Source organism: Fringilla coelebs (genome assembly GCF_963513975.1).
Source record: "Fringilla coelebs genome assembly, chromosome: 4".
NCBI lineage: Eukaryota > Metazoa > Chordata > Aves > Passeriformes > Fringillidae > Fringilla > Fringilla coelebs.
In genome coordinates this window covers 12,481,044-12,505,722 of record NC_140032.1, presented here as the reverse complement: position 1 = coordinate 12,505,722, position 24,679 = coordinate 12,481,044, and the positions used below count along the sequence as shown (strand labels likewise).

At 37.7% G+C, this 24,679-nt stretch overlaps 1 protein-coding gene across 2 annotated transcripts in view; it reads right to left on the bottom strand.

The window, feature by feature from the left end:
* JAKMIP1 (janus kinase and microtubule interacting protein 1) overlaps positions 1-24,679 on the bottom strand; it is a gene marked incomplete at its 5' end in the record, with an annotated part of 73,456 nt that overhangs the window by 8,981 nt on the left and 39,796 nt on the right. Inside the window, 8 exons of one of the 2 annotated variants that reach the window (XM_084204352.1) lie at positions 9,483-9,686; positions 11,266-11,343; positions 14,438-14,506; positions 16,849-16,914; positions 17,885-17,938; positions 20,205-20,306; positions 23,301-23,399; positions 24,564-24,626. In XM_084204352.1, coding sequence (XP_084060478.1) covers positions 9,483-9,686; positions 11,266-11,343; positions 14,438-14,506; positions 16,849-16,914; positions 17,885-17,938; positions 20,205-20,306; positions 23,301-23,399; positions 24,564-24,626 — 735 coding nt within the window. Of the gene's footprint in view, positions 1-9,482; positions 9,687-11,265; positions 11,344-14,437; positions 14,507-16,848; positions 16,915-17,884; positions 17,939-20,204; positions 20,307-23,166; positions 23,400-24,563; positions 24,627-24,679 lie in introns of those variants that run through there. The other variant, XM_084204353.1, reaches the window with a different exon arrangement.

The window sequence follows — 24,679 nt, the reverse complement described above, 5'->3', positions numbered from 1 at the left end:
TTTGGTAAACTTGGATGACAAGTGCCTTCCAGTACTGTCAGGGAAATTAAGATAAGTCAGTTCTTGAGTAGCAGAGAACTGAGCCACCAAGATGGGACATCCCAGCAGGTCTGACCTTCCTACAGAGTGGGAGTGTCTAAGTTTGGTAGAAGAATTGCTTTCTAGGCAGTATGGTACCTGAGCTGACCTTAGTGGGACCCATTCAGGTATCCCTGCACCTGCAGCTCAATTTTCCTGATAGCTGGAAAATTTCCAGCACCTTTGTTGCACCTTTGTACAAGGGAGTAATGACAATAATCAATCTGCATCCAAACTCAGCAGGAGGCTAGATAACCCTGGATGCAGATTGATTATTGTCATTACTCCCTTGTACAAGGGTGCAACAAAAAGGATAAAACAGTATTTAAAACTGAATTGAAGATAAAGAGTCCAATTAAATCATATTAGTACACTTCCAGTAAAGAACCAGCCAGGTACTGATTTCAAAAGGCAAATTTATGTAATTTATACTGTGCTTTGGTTCCTGCAGCTATACTGCAACCCCAAGGTTGCAAGCCACATCTCTGGGAAGTCTGAGGAATCAAAGTTTAGGCAAAATGCAAGCAGCACGATGGTGGATGTGTGCCTGGAAATATTACTCTACTTTCACTAATAGAGACATTTCACTAACACAGGCTTAGAAGACTCAGCTTGTGGTTTAGCCAAAATGACAATATTGCTCCATTTAAAAAGAAGAAGGTTAATGGTATTCCCACACAGAACACATGAGGTATGAGTGCTCAGCATGTGTTTTAATAGCAATCCATCTACATTAAGTACCATTCCCATTAATACTTCTCCCCTTGTAAAGGAGCACTGAAATAAATGGAAATCCTTAGTCTGAGTTCAGTGAGCCCTAGATTGCAGTCTCAGAGCTACCATTCTTATACTGGAAGCAACATTTCAGCCCAGTAATGATTCCTCATAAATTTAGACATGGGAGGAACCTCAGAAATATAAAGAAAGAAAATTGATCTGAGCTGTACAGAAGTGCCCCACTGCACTTAAATGCCAGGTCCAGATTTCCTCCCCTAAGCAGTCAAAATGTGTGCACTTCCTCATGATTAAACTTGTCTTCCAAGCTACCTCAACTTCTGATGAGAAATTGACAGTGTCACTTTCCAGTTACAAGGTGCCTTTCACAGATTCTTGGGTTTGTTTTTTTTTTAACTTGCTGTCCCAGCTGCCTTTTTAGTAACACACACAGACAGAATTTCTACATTTTCTCTCTATTGGGCAGTGATGCAGGCTATATGAAGTGGACTTCTTCATCCAAGCCTTCTGTCCTCTCCAATTTACTCACAGGAGTAGTCAGACATTCACAGTCCTGAACCAACACCTTGGATAGCTTCAAATCCTTAGGAAGATTTGTGAAAGGGGGAAAAATCTATCAGGAAAAAAACTTTTGTGACAAATTTTGTGTTTCAGACAATGATCACCACATCATCTTTCATTTAGGTGTCAAACTGTAGAACTGATGTTCTTGTTCCCTAAATAAGTAAGTAATGTGATACCCATATGAATGTACTGTTTTTACAGACAGCAACACCAAGAAGATCAAATAATCTAGCTGCAAAATATGCTCCTTGCCATGCCACTGCACTTGTGAAAATACAGGAATGTACTAATCAGGGGGGTTAGAAATCACCTTAACAGTTCCTGTGACACACTCTTATTGGATTTACATTCACCAGCAAATCCAAGAAAACAATTTGATAATTTTAGCACAAGCAGACAAAGAAGGATTTGCTAAGCTGCTTAGAGCCTGGCCCTGGAATGTTGGAAAGGTTCAGGTTAATGTCCTTTCACGGGACAGGCTACATATGACATGAACCATGTTTTGAATCTCTGAAGCCATCTTATGATCAAGAAGGTATCTCATTCTACAGCAAAGTTTAGCATGGGAAATATTTTCTCCATCTGACAGAGGGAAGAATCAATATTGTTTCATTACATCATTATTTTAAGAAGATCCTCCTCACTGTTAAGACACAGGTATGTAAGATCTTGAGCAGTGTGAATGGCTTAACTATGTTACATGTACAAATTTAAACAAAGATTAATATAAACTGACTTGCCTTTAGCTATTATTCAAATCACTAAAGTGATGGATAAACACATTCTTTTCTTGGGCTTTTTTGAAATCCAATGCATTCTAGCAGCTGTTTAAAAGCATGTAGTGCTTTAACAGTACAATTTGCATATGTAATTGTCCCATGCATTACTCAAGCTGTTGAATCTGCTGCTAGAAGGGGTGTGTATTCAGAAATCCATATGTTCCCTTTAATCCCATATTCCTAGAATGTGATTTTGCATAACGGTCATAAGGAAACAAAAATGCCACTGCAACAGCATTAGTTTAAGCTGGTTTTGTTGATATCTTATTTTACTTCATCAATGAAACTTCATGTAAATTTCAGCCAGTTGCATATGATAATAATGGATCATTTTGGATGGACTGTACCTCTCTGATTCTCAACCATTATTTTGTTTGCACAGCAGGTAAAAATTTCATTATTTTCCCTGTTCTGCAGTCTAATTATAATCAAATCAATAGTTACTGATGTAGGAGAATTGTTCTTTTTAATCTTTATTATGCATCTGTAGTTTCTTTATTTGCCTTTCTGAGGAGAATGAACCTTTTAGCAGCTGCACTGATGCATTTCTCAGCAAATGTATTCAGTGACATTTGTAGTTGTAAACAAGTGAATTTTATAAATGCATTCAGCCCCAAATAACTTTCTGTTATAATCTGATACAAATTACTATATATATGTAGTATTTATTAGTAAACTTGATTCATCTTTTTTTAACACTGAGAATCTTTTAATTTATGCAACAACATATTTTGATATCTAACAGAAGAATATCAACAGTCCTATTGCTTTTCATTAGGGAAAAACAATAATTGAAATCATATTAGATTTATATTTACACAGAATGGAGAATGGCTATGCTAAGTCTATGTGAGCTCAGAAGACAAAACACATTCCACGTGTTAAAACTGACTCTGTGACAGCCTAGACAGATCATCAGGCAGGAAAAGAACCCCCACAAACATAATGTATTATTTATCATTAAATTTAGATTATTTTACATTCAGATATTTAAATAACAAATTCCCATGTAGGTAATTATAACGATATATGTATGCATTGGGCATATGAAAATACACTTATACTTCTGTAACAAACTTCACATACTTTCTCTTTTAGCCTTGCCTTTCCTCACCTCCCACTGGCTTTTCCTAAGAATCAGGGTATTTAGGATTTCAGATGAGAGGGTTTCAGCATTCAAATTTCAGATAAGAATTTTCTTGATACTAATGTTATTGCAAGGCATACAGTTGCTCTTACTTTGAGTGGAACCTCAATCAAACATTGTTTAGGACAAAGAGAGCAGACCTTTCAGATGTATTTTTTTAGGTATTACAGCAGTCCTGCTATCACCATTTTTTCAGACAAGTAGCATCACTAAAGCAATAAGCAAAGCAGACACAGCTGAAGGCTATATAAAGAAAACATACACAGGGAAACACTGTAAGATGAACATATAGAAAGTACTAAAATTAACCCTCATCTGCCATGCATGTCAGCTGTGGGAAATTACAGAAGTTTATTGTGATATTGTCATTATTGCAGCAATAATGTGCTGAAAGACTGCATGCTCACTCCTGCATGACAAATCAATACCACAGGTCAACCATGATTAGCCCAGTCATGATGTGCTGATGAATATTGATGACAGTTATACAGCTGTGGTATATCAGATGCTTTTAAGAGCGATTCATGAATATAAGACCTGCATTATCAACAGTAATCTATTATATTTTAAACAACAAACTACAGGCCATTAATACTAAGGAAAAAAAAAAGAAAAATCAGTGATTACCCTAGGTATACCTCTTCATATTGTATGCAAACACCTAGCACCTTAACCTTTGAGATTCAAAATAAACACATTAAACCATTAAATCTAGGTAGATTTGGAGAAAAAATTATCTGAGCCTCCCCAGTTATTATTAAAGCAAGGTTCATAGTAATACTTCACCTAATTTGTAAATTGTGTGACACAGCTGTGAGTTTTGGACCAAGGCAGCCTCTCTGGCACAAGGCAACATGGCAGAGGAGGGGTTGTCTTTAACTTGTCCTCTCTTTCACAAAGCATTGTGCCAGAGAGGACAGATTTAATAGAACACCTCCTCGTGCCTATCAATGCCTATATTTTTATATATCAATGGGGCACACTGAGCACAGAATCCTCTCTCCCTCTCCCCAAAAGTGTTCCCATCAAATATTAAACCTTAATAATTCTCCTTGGGTGAGAAATAAACACCAACCACCCTCCCCTCTCCAAACAAATATCTATCATAAATGGCTTAGGCAATATGGTCATATAGATATGGTGACATCCAACACTATGGATTTGTAAGCAAACTGCTCTCCCAGCATGGAAAAGTTGTCCATGTAGAAGAGAGCAGGAAGAACTCATGGGGCAGTGGCATTTACCATAGCATTGTTTGGCCTTTAAGCCAGAAGAGCTGTGCCCTCAGAAAAAACAGCTGGTCAGAAAAAGAACTAAGGAATTTAGTGAAGAAAATTAGTTGTTGTTTAACAATTTCAAGTGATATTTTGACATTTCAGGATGAAAAAGGACATTGGTGCTTCTGACTTTTCCTTGGTGTCCATAAGAAGCAGGCCCCATACCAGCAGTGAATCCTTCTGGTTTAGGAGTGGCGCTTGGAGGTCAGTACCTGCTCTGTCCTAAAGCTTTGCCTCCTTCTAGTAAAACATGCAAAAAAAGTGGTCATTTCTTGTCTTCTTACTTTTGAATAAACCAATCTGGTCACAAGAGTAAATGCCCTAGTTTAATGAAAACATAGTAAAAATTTTTACAGCTATATTCCAACTATTTAAAGTTGGAATTGGATGAGTTCAGCAGTTCATAGATGTTTTATATTCACATCTAGAACTAAAGTAATGGTTTCTTTTACTCTTAAAACTGGGCTTCACCCAAGAATATTCTAAATCAAAAGAAAACACACTCAGCTTAGTACAGTACTACAGTACAACTTAGGGGGAAAAAATCACACTTTTTGATGGCACAATGAACTAACCTATCTTTTATCTTTTTTTTTTCCTAACATTTTAATACAAAGATAAGACTGCTCTAGGAAATTATTGGACTACATTAATAAAATCTGTCTTTCATATAGCTTCTGACTGGCATCAGCCATTTTTGGAATTGTGTGTCAATCTGCTATCCTTCAAGGATTTTCTATCTTCTCTTTGGATTCAAAATAACTTCAGATGAAATCAGAATAAATTACATTCTTATTATAAATTTTCTTCATGTTTGAATACTGCCAACAGTGCAATTTGAATAAATCTATCCTAATTTAAAACCTGCTTCTGCTGACTTTCCCCAGTTTCATACTCCAGAAGCAACTACAGTAAAACCAACAAGAATATATTTTGGCTTTTAATTTGTTTGATTTATATAAAGCATAATTTGACATTTAAATAGTTACTAGTTTTAGAAGACAAGATGATTACAATGTATTTTTAAGGTGAATTAACCATAATGTTGTGTGGATTTTCTGTACTGGGATTTTTTGGGCTGCTGTTGTTTTTTTGTTTGGGGTTTTTTGTTTTATGGGGTTTTTTTTTTACTTTGCTTAATTAGGAAGTTGATATCACTACTTCAGAAACATGTTGTATTGCTCTGTTTAAAATATCTTTTCTCTGAGATGGATTTTATAGCTACACAACACATTTTTCTCTCCCTCTAGAAATGATTCAAAGTATATGCATAAAAAATTACTCTTCTTAACAGAACTTGCTGGTAATGACCTTCATATTTTCAAAAAAAACAGTAAAGTCATTCCACTGCACTGACTATAGCACAAATGTTGCTTTTAAATGAAGTCCTGCTAAAAATAAACCAGACATTGATTTCCAAAAGGTTGTAATAGCAGTGTAGCACAATGAGACTTTTTTGATGGCAACATCTGCACATGCCCTATTGCTGGAAGCAAATAGCACAAGCTGCTCATGACAGATTTTTAATTAACATGTTTTACCTCCTCCAAATAGAGAGGGTGGTGTAAATCAGAGCACCCTCTCTGACTTAGAGGGAGTACTGCCAACATATTTCAGCTAAGGATCTGTCCCCCAGACCTGCATGTTACACTCTGGGTTTAATAAAAGTGTTGTGTGCCTTAGCAAGCAGATCTAATCACACAGTCTGTCTAATCTGGCTCCACAGAGACCTGCTTTCCTTAATGCACAATGGGTATACATGAATGGTTCCACTTCTGTACTAATGAACAATGATCATGTGGGGCTATACATGCCCAGGAAGAACAGAGCTACCAGTGCAATACAGAGCCTAACTTCTTATTTATTTTATATATATATATTTATTTCACTGGAACAAAGTCAATACCCAGTGGCCAAGACCTCAAGCTTTACATCTGGACAAAGAACACGTAAAGCAGCTCAGGCTCACACCTGGGCAGCCACTTACCCTTTTCCTTATGCCCATCCCTGTGCCTCTCAGACAGTCCTTCCCCAGGAAGGACATTTACCAGCTCTGTAAAACCAGCACGTCACACATCCTCAAGGTCCCTGCATGAAGCAGTTAATCTATAATGAAACCTTACATTCCAACCTATAGCTTTCACCACGTGCCCTCCCATTGGTCAAGGAGCATAAGCAGAAGGAGGGAATTCCTTCTTCATCACCAGATCCCCTTGAACCCCCACTCTGTGACACAGAAACTCTGACTCAGAGAAGACTGTTGCCAGCCTGCCAGATAAGCAGAGTTGTTCTTTTGAAGCCCTTGTATCAGGCAGACCAGAAGGTAATGAAAGCAAAGTAACAGGCCTTCTGAAGTGATTGAACTTCCAAAGTTTCACAGAATTTGGAGTCTTTAGTATATGATTTCTGTTTCAGGGAAAGTTTGAGAGTGTTTGCAACAAGAAGACTCTGTATTAAGCCTTGCAGGTCCATCATGTTGTCCTGTCATTCTCTGAAACCTCTACTTCAGCAGAGAAGTGTTGCACATACTGTAGAGGCACTGCAGACTGTAAAATCTGGCCAGGTCTAGACAACTGTTTTGCCAGAACAAAGTGCAGTGGGTGCTTGCTGATGTCACAGCATCAGCAAAACATCCCCTGGACGTAAATACAGGAGGAAAGGAGGGTACTTATCAGAGATGTACTTTACTTAGTGCAGCTTCATCCATTCATTAGGATTCTCTCAGCACAAGTGGGGTTTCATTTGTGTAACATTCAGCTTCTGTCATTTGCTAGTGAGATGAAAGTAATCCCGTGAGAATTAGCCCTCCAATATCCCAGGCAAATTAACTAGCATCTTTGCCTTTGTTTTTCTTGTTTAATAGGGAATGGGGGCGTAGGGCATATGTGTGTGTGTGTTAAAAATAGATGACTAAAATACTTAGATGCTTATTAAGCAGTGGAATTCAGTTTAACATGTCCTGCAGGGCTGTAACATTAGCATGTCTAATGAGATGGGCACAACACGAAACTCTAATGACATCCTATAAAATGGATCTGGAGACAGGTACATAAACATCCATGGCTAATGAAGTTATGTTTATGCTGGCATTTTTGTTTTCCTGTGCACTCATCATATTTGACCTGATGTTGTGAAGCAGTCTGTGAGTACATGAACTGGACTAACAGAAAATATGCTCCAGATGTGCATATAAAGTGCTCTAATTGATAGCAAGCAGGCCATGGAACAAATTGGAACAAAATCTAAATTAAACCCCAGATATACATAAAATATGGAATTTGAGTCCTCAGGGACAGCTGTTTCACTTTACAAATCTACTCCTATTTTACTCCTATTTTTTTTTCTTTCTATTTGCCGCTATTACATGAGCTCAACATGGAGGCTCTGCCCAGGTCCCCCAAAAAAATGCACTCTGACAAGGACACAAAATGTGTCAAACCACATTCCTGGTAGAAAGCAAAGGACCAAACTGTATCTAGTCTGATGTTAAGATCTGAAATTGTCAATTATTTAGGTGTAGAGGCATTACTCACACTCATTGTCATTCATACCTGTTAAATATCATTGACAAACAATATTTACCCAACTGAAAAGAAGTGTTATTGTTTTGAATAAAACACCAACAGCCTGGCTAGGAAATTGGACTGCCTAAGAGACTAACAAAAAACTCCATTCTCACTAATTTTTAACTACTCTAAGAACATTAAACTAATATCTTCTGGCTCTGTCCTTATTTACCCAATTTAATATATTTACTTTCTCTCTTTCTGACACTTTGAGTTGCAGCTGGTACCTACCTTCTCTAGCTTTCTGTGCACCATTGCTGATGACTAAAACTAGGTGACAACCCATTAAAGAAGTTCATCTCTTGCTTTCAGTGTTACGCATTCCAAACCAACACAGCAGAGTCAAGGAGTAGAGAGAGAAAACTTCTGTTACATCAGTTACATCAGTTTCACCTATGCTCATCTAGAAGCCAACCTGAACAGAGAGAGGCTTGGACTAAACTAAAAGCAGTTCTTGCCCCAGCACCCGAAATAGCAACATTGTTCTGGACACATCTGCATAGCACATTTTGGCATTTACAATATGTGATTTCAGACTTGCACAGAAAGTAGCCAAGCAGTCCTCAAGATCTAGGACATCTGCCTACAACTTCCAGAGTCTACTATAAAGGAGCACCAAAATCCTTGGAAACTATTATTTCTGCTGTAGTAATTAATTAACACCCTGAGACACTTCTTTCACTTGAAAGCTCTCACTTTCACAAAAACACTAGCAAATGCTACCAATACTAAATAATTACCCTACTTCTATAGGACAGGACCTTGCTAAATTCAAGCTGTCAATAATTGTGCTTAAGGAAGCAGTTTGGACAGACAAGGCTTTTCTGAATGAGTTTAAAGGAGTGAAAGTTTGCTAATAGCCTCTTAAAAGACTTCCTGAAACTTCCTTTTTTATTTTATTTAAAAGAGGTCATAAATAGCTAAAATAAATAAAAAGGGGGGAGAAATAAAAAACTTGGATTCCTGTAACTACTGTTTCTACCTTAACTCCTTTCATGGTGTTTTACTCTAACAACCTTCAATTCTGACTTTCTCTGCTTCAGGCCTCAAACTTGCAGCAAGCTCCCGCTGGAGTGCTGTGGAAGGCAGCGTGGTTGCTCACACACCAAAGGTTGTGCAAGAGCCCCGTGTGGTGAGACAGTGCCTCGTTCTGTGCGTGCCCCATGCCCAGCACAACCAGGCCCCGACACCACGGGCTCCGAGGAGCCGTACAGAGACCAGACTGAACACAACTCCACGAGGTGAGGGTGAAGCGATGCTGTCGTACGGGCGGTGGCGGCAGCCACAGAGGTAACACCGACACCGAGGGGGAGGAGAGAGAACCGGGAGGGATTACCTGCTGGGCCTGCTGCAGCAGCTCCATCCTCTCGTGCAAGATCTGGCTGTCAAACTCCCGGCTCTGCCTCAGGATCTGCCGCCGCACCTTCTCCACCGCCGCCCGCAGATCCTCCCGCTGCGCCTCCGTCAGCGACTCGCTGGCCCGCCGGCCCGGATCCTGCTGCAGGGCATTATACAGCGTGGCTTCCAGCTCCTGGATTTTCTAGTGCAACCCAAAGCACACACAGACAGGCTGGCGTTTGAATCCAGCGAGCAAACGACCCACCGAGAGCTAGAGGAGAAGGCTAGCAAGCGAGGCTAAGGCAGGAGGGCAGGATGGACACAGACAGACAGACAGACAGAAAGCAGCAAGCGTGAGCGGTGAGCAGCATTCCACACAGAGTGCACGCAGCCTCCTGGCAGCGACGGACGCCGGGGAGATGGGTCCTGCTCTAGCAAATCATTGATTTTCCATTTAAGAAAGATTCAGAAGATAGGTCCGCATTCGGTACCTGATAAAACTCCAAATCCTGATGCTGAACATTACAAATTTAACTTAAACTAACAGATTTCCTTCAACTGCAGCTGAATTGTCCTATAAAATAAAAAGACCACAGGAAAAACTGTGAACAGAAATCTCGCTCTCCCTCTCTGTGGCCCTGGTGACCTGATACCCACAGCTCACAGTCTATGTCACTGGCTTAGCTCCAAGTTACCATAAGCAATGAAGGAAGGAACACTTGTATACACTAATCCCTCATCCATCTCTTGCTGTCTGCCAGATTCCTAACATGATTCTCATACACTGACCAAAACTGCAGTACTTTGCAAAGCACACAACACAGGAGAACTTCAGATTCACGTGGAGAACTGTACTCCCAAGAGGAAAGGAAGGAATCATGGCAGTGTTTCCTTGATTACTGGGGTTTGCATGATCCTATCAAAAAACAGCATCCAGACTAACAACGTTTGGATCAAGAGCGTCTGACCATATCCCTTTGGCCCTCACAACACCTTTGTGAGGTAGGTAATTCCATCCATATTAGTGATGCACAAACAGCTGCACAGAGAGGTTAAATGGCTTGCCCAAGGTCACAGTGCTAGAAATAGTGCCTGCTTGCTTTTATCTCTGTTATCTGCTCTGAGCACTAGACCTTGCTTCTTCTCTGAAAACATTTTCCACACAAGAAACATTTACAGTGTATAAATAGTGCTTCAGGCCATTATATTTTTATTTCCTAAAGTCTCATTATTAGCAAAGTTGTGTGTGTAGTATTACCAATTCCTGCATAATTCCTGATTGTTGTTTAGCCTGAGAAAAGCCAAGGTTTGCAGCTTCCCTTTTGAAAAGGAGGAAGGGTAAGGTTGGATAGGATCGCACAGGAAGGAATCGCAGAGGAAGAACAGGCATTCCTGATTTAGGAGAGGTTAGCAGCAGTAATACTTACAAATGCTTCAGGAAAAGAAATATTGGAAAAGTTCTAAAGTAATTTCTGGTGTATTTTAGCAGTCATGGTTTCTTTTCATACATAAACCAGCTTCCAGATGTACCAACAAGATGTTTGCATATCATAGAATAAAAAATGCAACGCAAAAATGTTACACTTGTAAGTACTATAATCCATTTCCTAAACTTTTGTTTAAGAAAGAGTTTATTTCTAGTCTGGCAGGAAAAGGAAAAAAAATATATAAAGTAAAAAAGAGTCCTATTTATAATTAAAAAAAAACAAAACCAAAACAAGCCCTGCATATTTTATCAGATATGTTCAAACAAAAAAATTTAATGACTGTTCTTTTCCTACCATGTATGCCTGGTCCAGAGCTTGCTTCCTGTAGTCGAGTTCTTCCTCTAAATAACCCTTCTGTTTACTGAACAGGTCCTGAGCAATAATAAAAACAAGGGAGTGTTTGTTCTTTATCCTAATTCATGAAGAATCATAAATGCCATCATTTTTCTGCAAGCTTTCTACTTGAAAACAAAAGAAAACCCATAGCAAACGACCCCGTTCATCCTAAGAATATTTGGAATATCAAATTTACAATATTAGCACTTCAAGTCTGTCTGTCATATTAACAAGCTGTACCTAGAAAGCATTGACCTCTACACCAGTGCACAAACCTGCCTGGACCTGACAGAAGCACAGCAAGAGGTGAGTGGGGATGTACATGCATGTGGTCCAAAAGCTGAACCTCACACAGGGCCAAGGGAGGGAAAAGAGAAAATATCCCGTGGAAATATTACCCTTAAGGAAATCAGGGGGCAAGCCCTAACTCCTGCTGTCTCATGTGTTCTTCTAGGGAGGAAACCCGAGCATGCAGGGTTATCCACAGCTGGATTCTGCAGCACCATCCTGTGATGTCTTACTGAAGCTGAAGTAATAACTCAGTCCTCAGCTTGTACAGGCAGGAGGCCAAATTGAAACAGGTGAAGTGATGCCCAGAGAGGTTGAGTGAGTAGCTGAAGAGCTGAAGAAGTTTTCAATATACCTGAGATTTACAGGGATTGTTTACTTTTGTTCTTAAAAATCAAACTCCTTAACTTTCACAGCTATTATATATAAACCTCACAGATGGGGGGTTTCAGTGGAACTCAGTATCCACAACATGATATTTCAGGCAAGTTGTGGACATTCAAATGCTTGCCCTTAGAATGTTCTGAATCATAGAATGATAGAATGGTTTGGGTTGGAAAGGTTCTCAAAGATCATCTTGATCCAGTCCCCCTGCCATGGGCAGGGACACCTTCCCCTTGACCACGTTTGATGATAGTAAGTAGAACATCAAAAAGTTACTTAATTTTATTAACTTTTCTTTCAAAGCAGGTTTTCACAGTCAAAAGAATTAGTAGTAGAACAAAAAGCAGAAAAGCCCTTTGACTGAATTTAATATTTTCTATCATTCTTTTTCCTAATCAACAAACTTTTGCATTTCCTCCACATGTAGAATAAATGCCAAATTAAATACATTGGGTTCTTAAGATCACTAATTGCAGCTTTTATTAACAGTATTAAAAAATTAAAATATTGTGCTCTGGTTAGTTTTATTGGATATGGGATTACCTCAAAGTCACTTATTTGGCCAAATTTTGCTATCAGACATATATGTGGACTTTTGACAACTTTTCTGTCAGTTGCCAGTGGTAACAGTAGCAACATATAAGACCAGTATTAGAGGATTCAGAGGAACAAGGTGCTGTTTGTTCTCTGTATAAGAAGTGTAATATTCACTATTCATTAATTTTGTAAACTTGGAATTTTTTTAATTACCTAATGATTAACATTCAAGGCAAACCCAAAGTTTGAGTCCGACCTTGTTTCTGGGGCTGGAATTTGGTTGGGAACAGATGGGCATATATTGCCATGATAGCCATTTTAGAATCTTCTGCTCCAATATATTCTAAACATGCTACTAGTCCTGAAGGAAAGGGCCTACAGCAGGTTCTGTAGGACATATTTTTCAGCCCTTATTGGAAATCCCCAGAACTCAGAGTTCAGAACTCTGGAGAATGTGATATGGTATTAGACACCACATTTATGCCACTGAATGCCACCATGGCCACCCAGGTGGCTCATTTTCTGACATGGATGAATTACAGCAACTGCAGGGCTGTTGTACAGGATGAAACACCCCCATGCACTGGGAGTGCACAGCAAAGGACAGGCCTGCTCCTGACTTTCTTACAAGTGTCTGACACCACAGAGGTAAGTTCACTTGTCTGAGACTATAAAATGGGTCAGAGCTACCACCAGAGCCCAGAATAGCAATGCAGCTGCCCTGATCATGTTACCTCTCAAAAGGGATAGTAAAGGCTGCCCACAGAAAGCAAGAGGGAAGGAAACAAGAATAGGACCCCTACCCTTAACATGGGTTTCAAGGACAGCTACACCAGTGCTCAGTCCTTCTAAAAGTATCATGCTAGAATATAATTTCTCAACTCATTGAGTCAATCATTAGGGATGCAGATTCTCAGATTGCTGTGCTAAACAAATAGAAGCAAGGGCTATCCATGGTAAGACTTGAAAACATCACAGATAATAAGGGGGAAGATAATATATCAAGTTATAAACCCCCTATTTTTTCAATTTTTCTTTATAAAAAAATCTTGTATTTGTGGCCACTTTCCATTCCCCAAGCCTTTGTATTTTTCCATAACAAGACTTAAAAATAAAGAAATAATAAATGTGGAAAGTATCTTATCTGTGCTGATATGACAGGTTACACTCAACAGAGAACAGTCTCAGCACTTATATTTTTGTTTGTGGCTCAATCACACACTTCTTCAGTGGCCCTGGGCAAATCACTTAACCTCCCTGTCTCATTGTCCCATTCTTTAGGAGGAATGCAATGCTGCTTATTTATCTACCTGTAAAAGGTGTGGTGAGGACTAATCAGTGTTTGGATTGCCATTTGAAGATGTGAAGCACAGCATGCATGGTAAACCAATAAAACCAAACACTCCTCCTAAAACTGTTCAACATATGGAAAAATAAGGTCAGTTTGTTCTTCAAGACAGAACTGCTTTTTGAGAAAACATTCTGTCTTTAGGCATGAAAGGTCATCTGGAGTAAGAGGTCTTGACAGCTTGTCCAGAAGCTGAGTACCAGAGAGCAAAGAAATACCCTTGCCAATTCTACTAGCATGACCCCAACATTAAAAAGATGATGCTGCTGCCTCACAAATTAATATACAAAGAAAGCACAGAGACAATTTCACACTGGTTGACGTGCTCTCCAGTTATGTTTTTGTGCCCTAATGCATATATATTTTTGCTATTATTGTTCTATATAGATTTGAAAATTCTGTCTCCCCCCTAAAGAATACAAGCAATAGATTGTTCTAGAAACTGCTTGCCTATTTTACAATGAAGCCATCTCTGTCAAGCAGAGAAAGGCAGCAAACTTGCCTGGGATGAAATATATGCACAATCCCTCACATGAGTTTTAGCTAAATGAATTTTTAGCTATCGTTTCTTACCTTCTCATTCTCCAGGTCTAACATCTTCTGTGTCAGTGCAGCTTCTGTTCCCTCTATCTGTTTCAACCACTACAGCAGTGTGAAGAAAAAAAATAGAAAATGAACAGAGATTTTGAAAAAGGTTCTACCAAATATTTTGCAAATTTGTTGCCAGCACTTCCAGGCATATACTCCACCCATGCTGTCTATTCACTCTGGATACACACATGAATAAACAGGTGGTGAGAGCACAGGCAGAATGGAGGACTGCAGAGACACACTAAAGACTCACAAGTGGAGGTTGCTTTCCTACAGAAAATTAAATGGGGTTTTCCCCTGTAAAGTTCAAGAAACAACATAGATTTGGGTCAAGAATGCAAAATCATTCACTGATTGTTTCTTACTCAAATGCTTGTTGGCCTGATTTGTGAAACCATCATCCCACTTCAGGCCTCCAGTCCATCATTTTTCCAGAGGGCAATTTAAACAAAAGACAAGGTGGAAGACTCAACAGTTAAATCTGCCCAGTTTGCTGCACTCTTTGTGTGGAAAAGGCTCACTTGCAAAATATTGGTAATGTAGAGGGAAAAACAAAACAGACAGACAGATGGAAATTCTTGTAGTTGCTACTATGAATCCCTTACCATTCAAAACAATCAGAATAAAGAACAGCAATTGCATTCCAAAGGTAAAAATTACACATCATAATAGCTAAATGCATGGATACAAGGTTCTTGCTTAATTACTAACAGTCACCAGGATCATGTTAATATTTCCATTTAAGTTTATTGGAATAGATGGGAATGGTCAATTCTGAATTATTTAATTTCCCTACTGGTCTTCAATAAGGACCCATGACTAGCTTACAGAGAGAAGATTTGCCCCTGATAATTATTGGTTTCCTTTACTGCCTTGCTTACTAACACTGGACTACTCATATCTTCTTTAAGTCTTTTGCTAACCTTTGCACATCAACTCCTTCAATTTAATGTTTTGGTGAATTGATTAGGCCTCAGACTCAAAGGAATTAATGACATACTAGCTTTTTTTCCCAAGATTTGCATAGAAAATTTCAAAAAAGTAAGTTTACAACTTAGGAAATGTGAATTCATTACTTCATCATTTTGAACCTTCCACTATTTAAGAGACTGATGAATAAAAATGGAAATTTGTTTTATCTGCTTAGAAGGTTAGCTTTCCACAGAAAAAAATTAACAGGAACACCATATTCCCCTGAGATTCTACTTTCACCATCTTTGTTTTCTTCATTTCAAAGGTGACAAGATGAAGATATTCCTAAGGAAAGCCTCACCACGGATATTCGAGCATTCTGAACCTTTGAAATCAATGGAAGTGGGAAATCCTGAGCATCTCTCACAGCTACCCTCAATCAAGTGAAGGGCTATTTGCAAAAATTAGAGGTCTAATTTTTTTTAAGGTATGCAAATGATATGCATAACTAAATGTTGATTCTGAACGTTCTGTGCCTGTTACCCTTTCATAAACCATGGGGTACAGGAGACACAAACAGTATTTTTGGGAATCTATATCTAAGCCTTTTATAGTGGAGATTTTCTCCTTTTATTTTTTGGATGTGAAGTGCTAAAATTCCTCCTCTTTTAATGCCAGAGCACAGTGAAAAACCATAGAGATTTTAGCCCTTTTCCCCATTTTTATTTTGCTTATAGCAACTACAAATTTAAATTAATGATTATTAAATTACCTAATGCAGATTATTTACTTTAAGGTATTTAGATAAGTAGATTATCAAAATTATATCAGTTAAGGCAAGTATTAAAATTGCTCAAATTTTAATGTAAAATATCTGATTCTGAATTTTAACAATACATCAGGAAAGATTTAATGGAAACATATGAAAAGGATGCACAGAGCTTCTTCAGAGAGATATGCAAGTCTTTCTTAGTTCTAAATGTCATCCCTTTCCCATACAGATTATATTGTCTGGAAGTAAAGAACTAGGCATTCAGAAATTACTGTATTGTGCAAACTACTTTTTCTCTATGTCCACTAATTTACAGAGGAAAGGACCACTGACTGCTCTGAGCTTTTTCAGTCATCCACAGAGATGAGCCCAAAAGGGACCATGGGCACCTTACAGAGGGCACCTTCCAACTGCTGCCAGAGCAATGAGGACACAGCACTTCTGGGAATGGAGTCTCTTCTGTTAAGTGGATTTTTGTACTTTATGCTAAGGGAGTATCCCCAAAACAGGTTTTTATTTTTTAACTGGGTTTCTTTCTAAAGTTTGGCTTTACCTCAAGACATCATAATCCCAACATTCACGTAAGGATGAACACATGCTCCAGTCCAGATGACCTGGACAGAAAAGCCATGATTCCCTGGCAAAGTTATGAAGTATCTTAAAAGTCATGGCCAGTTTTAAGCAGAGAAAAATATTTACTGAATTCTACCTTTTCACAGAGGGAAAGCACAGTCCCAGCTTGGATTATTGCAACCTGCTCTTCATTTCTCAAATTCTAGAGAATACAAAAAGATGCATTTTAAATTGGATTAAAAATTAATCCTTTAACATGAGCAGTAAGTTTTAACCATACTTCAAAAAGTAAATCAGTTATAACATTTAGGACTATAAACATGACCAAAACATGACCCATAACTGAAAGTACTAAAAATTAAACCAAGGGTGCTTAGTTCCACTCTATTTCAGCGTACCAGCGCCACAACACTTTTCCAACAGATCATTTAATGAAACAGATCAGTCAATGAAAATTAAGTGGTTTCAGTCAGGGATTTTGCAATTTTTTCCCTTTTTTGCCAGTTCACTGGACTAAGCCTTGCAGCAAGTGAATCTCACCTTCATGCACTTCAGACTTCCGATTAAAGAAAACAATGCAAAGAGTAAGTGCCACAGAAACCTCCACAGGACTTGCAACCTAATATGCAAATCTAGAACTTAAAACTAGTATTAAAAAGACTTCAATCTGTTAAATCTAGCTATAAACTGGACTCAGCTCCCTGGATGTTTTTGCCCCAAATGTTTGGCTAAGATTTTATACTGTATTTAGCAATAAAGAGGAAAAAGGGGAGACAGTTATCCTTGCCTTTCTAGAAAATCCACTCCTGGCAGTGAGAGCTTTCACAGTAGAAAGTGCTACTATAACTACTCAAGAGGGATAATTCACAGCTTGGTCTGGCTTTGACTTCTCTTTTTCATCTTTTAACTTTGCCTGTTACAGTGCCTGTTTTTTGTATCATTTGGTCAAGACCAAATCCTACCTTGAAAAAATACTCTTTTCACTACCCTCAGTTTAACTAAAAAATTTCATGTTGTAAAAGCCATCCCTAACCATTCATATTCTTCATACAAACCCAGGCATATAAAAATCACCCAGTGCACTGTCTTGGATGTTAGTATTTGTTGTGGAAAAAGAATGCTTTAAATTAACCATGAAACTGGAGGTACATTGAAAAGTAAAAAATTGTTACCCCATTATCTCCAAGAATATCTAGCTTCTTCATAAGTTCAGATATATTCACGTCCTGAAAAAGATGTTTGACACTTATTTTTTATGAAGTAGGTCAGAAACAATTTTTATATGCTACATTTTATGTACCCTTTATTCTTTCTGTGTGTGAAAAGACTTCAAATGTAAAGTGAAACATAATTTTGCATCACAGTTACAAAAGTAATTACTGGTACTTTAAGACAAAACTAAAAGTCACTTTCAATTATAACAAGCAACCTGGATGTCTGTGCATGAGGACAGAATGTTCCTGTATCATTCACACTTCTCATCCTGCTAATGTGTGAAGAAGAAAGATCAAAACTGATAAACAGGTTTAAAAGGTGTAAAGAGAAAGGGCTTAAAAGACTTTTTTTTTGTTTGTTTGTTTGTTTGTTTGGAGTGGACCATCAACCACATCAAGCTGCAGAAGTTTCAAGGACAGAGAGTACGAACAAAGAATTGCTAAGAAAGTTTGCTTGGTGGTTTGCTTTTTAAACAAAACCATGGAGTTTCAAATCAGCCTTACAGTGGCAGAAGGAAATGTGCACAGTGGGCTGAACATCCTCCTCCAAATGGCTTATCAGCTCATAATCATCTTTCTGATTAGAAAGCCACATTTCTCTGCCACTCAACTCTCAGATAATGAGCTGAACAGCCCATCCTTATTAAAGCTCTGCTGCTGAAATAAAGAAAACCACTCCTCTGATTCAAAAAAGAGAGGCATAAATTCATGGAATCACATCATCATAGAATATGCTGAGATGGAAGGGATGCATCAGGATCATTGAGTCCAGCTCCTGGCCCTACAGATCATCTTCCCCAACAGTCACACCATGTGTCTGAGAGCATTGTCCAAACACTTCTTCAGCTCTGTCAGGCTGGAGCTGTGACCCCTTCCCTGGGAGGCTGTTCCAGTGCCCAGCCACCCCCTGGGTGAAGAACCTTTCCCTGATAAAATTCACGTGATGTCTGTATTTCACACTGTGCCAGGATCCATTCCTAGGCCCCAGAACTCTATTTAAAGTTTAAAAAGCTGTTGAAAAGGATCACAGAACTGGTTAAACAGAGGTAATCACATTCTCCTGAACTATCCCAAGCTTGCTCTGCAAGTTAACACATCAAAGTTAACATGGACCAGGGATCATTTCCACTGCCATTTGTATGCAGCCTTGCCATTTGAAGGCAGGGAGCCTTGAGAGCATGGGAATAGAACACTCCATGTTAGTCCAAAATGCTTAATACACACACATAAAGTTAAAGCATATCATAGATGGCAATGGAAAAAAGGGAATTATGGATTCTGGTACACTCTACCTGCTACAGAACAACAGGTAAGCTAAAAGTGGGTCTGGCTGTATTTGTAGGGGATATGCTAACTGATGACTCTTGGTGTGCTTTGGGAGATGAGAATCCAACCAAATCTGTAGGTCAGAAGCAGATTTTAACTCTTTTCTTTCTTTACCCAACTTCCTAAAAATCTGCAGGGACAATTTCTGTTTATTTCCTCTCGAGATCATGCTGTGCTCATTAAAGCACTGAATAGCAACAAGTACTAGAAGAGGACTTGTAAACACACCTAAAAATTCAACCATAAATCACCAGTGAGTGGCACTGAGATGATGCTTTAGTTACTTGTAGAACAGTTGCCCAGCCCTGTTGTGTAGCATTACTGACCACATGAGTCTGAATTCAATCTTAAGTGAACCAGCTTGCAAATCAAGTTGCACAAATGGCCTGTTCATGGGGGAACAAGAGTAAAAAGAGTAATTCTTGCTTCCTTATATCAGAAGGTAATCAAGAGAGATCCTGTTGTTTATCTTGTTCTTGTTTTAAAAGAGTCCCACCTATTTGAATGAGTTCTGGGTCAGACACCTCAGGCTTCAAGGCCCTGGCCTTGGCAAATAACTTAAGCATAGTCATTGAAAAAATAAAAGCCTTCACTAAATTGGGTGTAAAATAAGGACTGAATGTCATATTTCTGAAGTCACATGAAGACATTTAGTATCATGAACCATGTACTGTAGCAAGCCTGACAAGGAATCACTTCAACATCCACATTCTTCCCTAGACTAAGTGTAAATTATCTTGATTGACCAGCCTTCAGTTTCACTGAGGATCTCCTGACATGTCCAGATCATATTCCTATGAAACAGTTTCCCCAGTTAAAAATATCTTTTCTAATTTGTTTTCTTTTTTTGCTTTTTCTTCCCTGGTGTCAAACCATTAGTTTGGATATTAGACTGGTCATTCAAGAAAGGTTCCTAGCCATTCTTCTGTTTCTAGTGTTTCTCTGCATATACCTTTATTCCTTCCTGATGGCAGAACAGTTGAAGTGCACTTCCATTGTTTTCAGGGAAGGTGGTTATATGAAGATTAAATGCTGGTGACCTTCTCTCTCTCTCCTGAGGAAAGATTTGTTTAAAAACAACATTTGTGAATATACATTAACATTTATTCCCCACCTTTACAAAACATACTTTTACATCAAAAAGGCAGATTCCTACTCTCATTCCAAATCTACTTTTACCATATTTGAAGAATTTTGGCTAAATACAAACATGGTGTTAGCTGCTTGCTGATTCCATGCACACAGTTTCTGCAAAGCAACCTGACACTTCCCAGATGCAGAACCTTTGCAACACTGGCCCTAATTGACTAGAGCCCTGAAATATTCTGCAGGTTGGTATGTTGATTATAACCTTATTTGACTACTGTTTTTTTTCATGGAACAATAAAAAAATTTAGAAAGAAAAATCTGCAGAAAACAAATTTAAACTCCATCACGAAATAGTATTGTTGAATATTTTCTCACTAAAATTAAACCTGTGTGTCTGGTCCCTGTTTATTCCAAAGTCTGTCTTCCTATTAGAGCATTTAAAGTCCCCATTCATATTCACTCCAAAAGCCAAAATGTCAGAATATGTTGAAGGGCAGCACTATTCTACAGTTACAATGTTCTTTGTGACAAAACAAAAAATTATAAATTCCCATCTATCTAAAGATATTTAGTATATCTAAAATTAACTGGTCCATGTACATGACTTCCATCCATTTTTTCAAAATACCAACCTATCATTTCTTCAGAAGAGAGATATAACATAACAAACAAGCAATTTTTAGCTAAATTAAATTTGCATGTGCATGTGAAAAATGACTGGACTGAAGGCTCTGGGAAACCAAGGCATTGGGTCTTACTATGAATTCTCTCTGGCCATGAGAACATGAGCAAGAAACACCAGATTTTATCTCCATGTTACAAGGGGATGCTTTGGCAACATGAGTTTCATTTTCTCACAGAGACCCCTACTACAAATCAGTTCCTATGACCATCCATGTATTACTCCATTTCCTAAATCACAAATGAGGTGCTTTAATTGATATGGCAGGCAGGCTGCTTCCATTCTCTTAAACAAGTTAGAAAGCATGGCAAATCTTGTTCATTAATTAGGTTAAACCTAATTTGAAACTACAGTGTAGAGAGAAAAAATCTCTGTAGTCTATGAAATTTCCCCCCTGAAACTTTTTAAAAATAATATTTACATCAACAGTCTAATTCTGAAATGGGCTTACATAATGTCTTAGTTGTTGTAAACCAAAGCCAAAACTTTAATGCTTATCCAAATTCAGTTATGATTTTAGATATTGTTAAAAATTCATCAGTTGCTATTGCATTCAACTCACCTAAACTTGCTTGCTTTAATTGGTAAATAAATGTTTGTGTTTTATACTTTATCTAATTCTCATCTGACATAACTGTGCTAAAAAATACTGTCCTGATTACCAGTAGAACGGATGGTTTTTCTAAAGCATGGCATTGTCAGTCACACTGGTGTCTACATGCTTGTCTACTAAGGAGAAAATCTTTTCTTGCAATCACATAAAAATACTTCCATTGTTATTCTTTGAAAGAATTTTTCCAAGCTTTGGCACATGACAAAACCTTACATGACATACTGAGCTGTTTTTGATGGGATGCTTCCATGTGAAAAATACATTCATGAAGGATCTATAGAAGAATATTTGTTCGTTGCTTAAGAAATCTTTTTTCCGACAGTTTTACTTCTAAGAACACCCACACTTTAAGAAGCAATTTCTAGTGCAATGGCCAATTCAAATGCTACATTTTTCTCTATTTTTCTTTACAGTCCTTTAATAAAATATAAAGATATGTATTAGACAGCATATCTATTTATCTGAACATCTACTGAAATTCTAATAACCTAAATTCATAATTTTGAATATAATGGGCTACGACATCAAAACATATGGTTGATAAAGGATGAGAAAAAGATTAAGAAATGTCAGACAAAAAGAACGTCCACATAACAGGGAGACATGACATTTTCATCTTTACCAGACAAGTTATCATGCTGAGATTTTTGGTGAAACGTGCTGGGTGATAAAAATGGAGGAGTGACAATGAGAGGTTTGTCAGAGTTTATTCTAAGCAGTGTTAAGAATGCTGGTGATCTTTGAAACTGAACAATGTGTCATCAGGCAATACAACCATGTGACAACTGTGCATCACACACAGATGCTTCAGTGTTACTAAATCCGACATGAGCCCAGTTTGTGAGGGGATGAAGGGATTGCTTTCCATTGGAATCACAGGCTACATGTTCAGTGCTAATAACAAATAATTTTGCTTATTTCATTTATGCAAAGAATGGAATTTGTTTGATATAGGCAACATATTAGTTTAACATACAGAAGCTATATTTCTGCTTTACCACTTTTCTTTGGCATTGCCAGAGGTTTGGGTTGTTTTTTCATTTTTCATTGACTGAAGCCAATTATTTCCAGTCCATGACCACTTTAAACCATGAGAAAGTGGATTTAAGGTAAGAGGAATTCTTTGGAAGCTGCTATCAAAATGTGTTCTTTTTAAGATAAATTTACTTCATATGAATGTTGTCAACATTAAATTGATGTTATTTAAAGCAATTCTACGTTGATGTGATGGACTTGTCAGATCTTTAGTCAGATCACTGCATGCAAGATGTGAGAAGGTGTGTTAATTTAATCAATGCCAGCCAAGGCTGTAGAATTCATACCAGGTGATTTTACATGCAGGAAAGGAGCAGTTATGGAAATGAAACAAATAAAAAAGGCAAAATATTGCAAAACAAAATATTTTATTAGATGAAAACCAAACTATATGCAATTTATATTAGCTATATTACATCTTTATAAACATTAGTGAGCATTTTCTCCAAAACACATTAAGGCAGTGGCATCAATTTCATTATCCCAAGATACAACATTTAAAAAATAGATACCTAAGTGACTTCCCTTAAACATGCACCAGACATCAGTAATCTTTACAGGAATTTCAGCTTGGGTTCAAACATAATTTCTGCTCCATTTGAGAGTTTGCAACAGAGAGAATCTCTTACTTCAAGCTCTAGCACTCTGAATTCTAACAGCTCATTCTGGTCTTTTGCATCTTGCATCTCATTCTTCAGCTGATGCTCTTCTTGTTCCATTCTGTAAATCTGTGAGACAAACACAACATGGTAACACCCTGTAACACTAGAAAAGATACTGCACAGAGTTACAAGCCAGGGGTTTAGACAAAAGTGCTAATTATTTCCATTTTTCATTATACATCAGGCTGTGTTATAGAAATAAGAAAATATTTTATCAGAAAGTATTTCTGAGAGCTGTCAGCGGAAAATGGTCAATGTTCTCTTAAAGTAATAATCTGGAAGTAACATAAAAGTGGTATGAATATTGTATCTAAATAAGTCAAGCAGTAGAAGTTTTCTTTTAAAATCCAGCAAATGAAACTGAATTACATTAACATTTGGGTAGGTTGTTCTCATTGTCTTTGCCTAATTAGACATCCAATTTTTTACAGTATGTGAAAGACAATAATGGTGTGGTTTTAATGACTACTTTTTAATTTGCCAGAATTTTGCCTTGGGGTACTAACAAAGACAAAATAGAAATTCAATACTGGCTATTAATTATGCCAACTAATAGCTTTGGTCTACTGTCTAGTTTAACTGGGTGATCTTTTGCTTTGTACAAAACTAAATAGAAGTGTACCATCTGGCATAATGTACTTTAACATTTATAGTGCCCATGTAAGTGTCCAAGTAAATTAAACCTGTCTGTAGCTACTTTTAATCATGATATTGTATTTGGTTATCTTATTTGTATTACATTAATATTAAGCTACTAATTAACAATATCAGTTATTTGTCTTCCTGAGTTAACTAGTCAACTTTCCCACTACTATCAACAAAGAAAAATGCAGATGCTCGGCTCTAAGTATCTCAGGCAGTTAATATAATAAACCTTAAATCAGTCAGTATTACTTAATGTGTGGAAAAACTATTAAAACATTGAAGGGAGCAGGCAATTTTGCTAGTGGTCAAGACAATAATAATCTTTGTGTATCTGTGCATTTTATTGGACACTAGAAACCTCAGCCAGCTTAGGATGCACTGGTGGCTCTCCATGTAATTCCACAATAAAAAGCAGCTTTGATTCCTGAAGAATGTAAAAGCATGTTGGTACTTTAATCAGAGGCTTTTACTTAAATTTCTGTTTCTGATGAGAAATAAAGCAATTTCATGCTGATTTTATAGTACTTAGTGCATTCAATTTCTTCTGTGAAAAAGGGCAGCAATGGTGTAAATATTCCCACATACCTTCTCTAGCAACTCTTGATTTGTTCTAATTAACAGCTGCTTTTCTTCTACCCATTTTGAATCCTGTGAGGAAAATACATATGTTTTGTTAAAGAAGATAAATGGATGCCTACAAT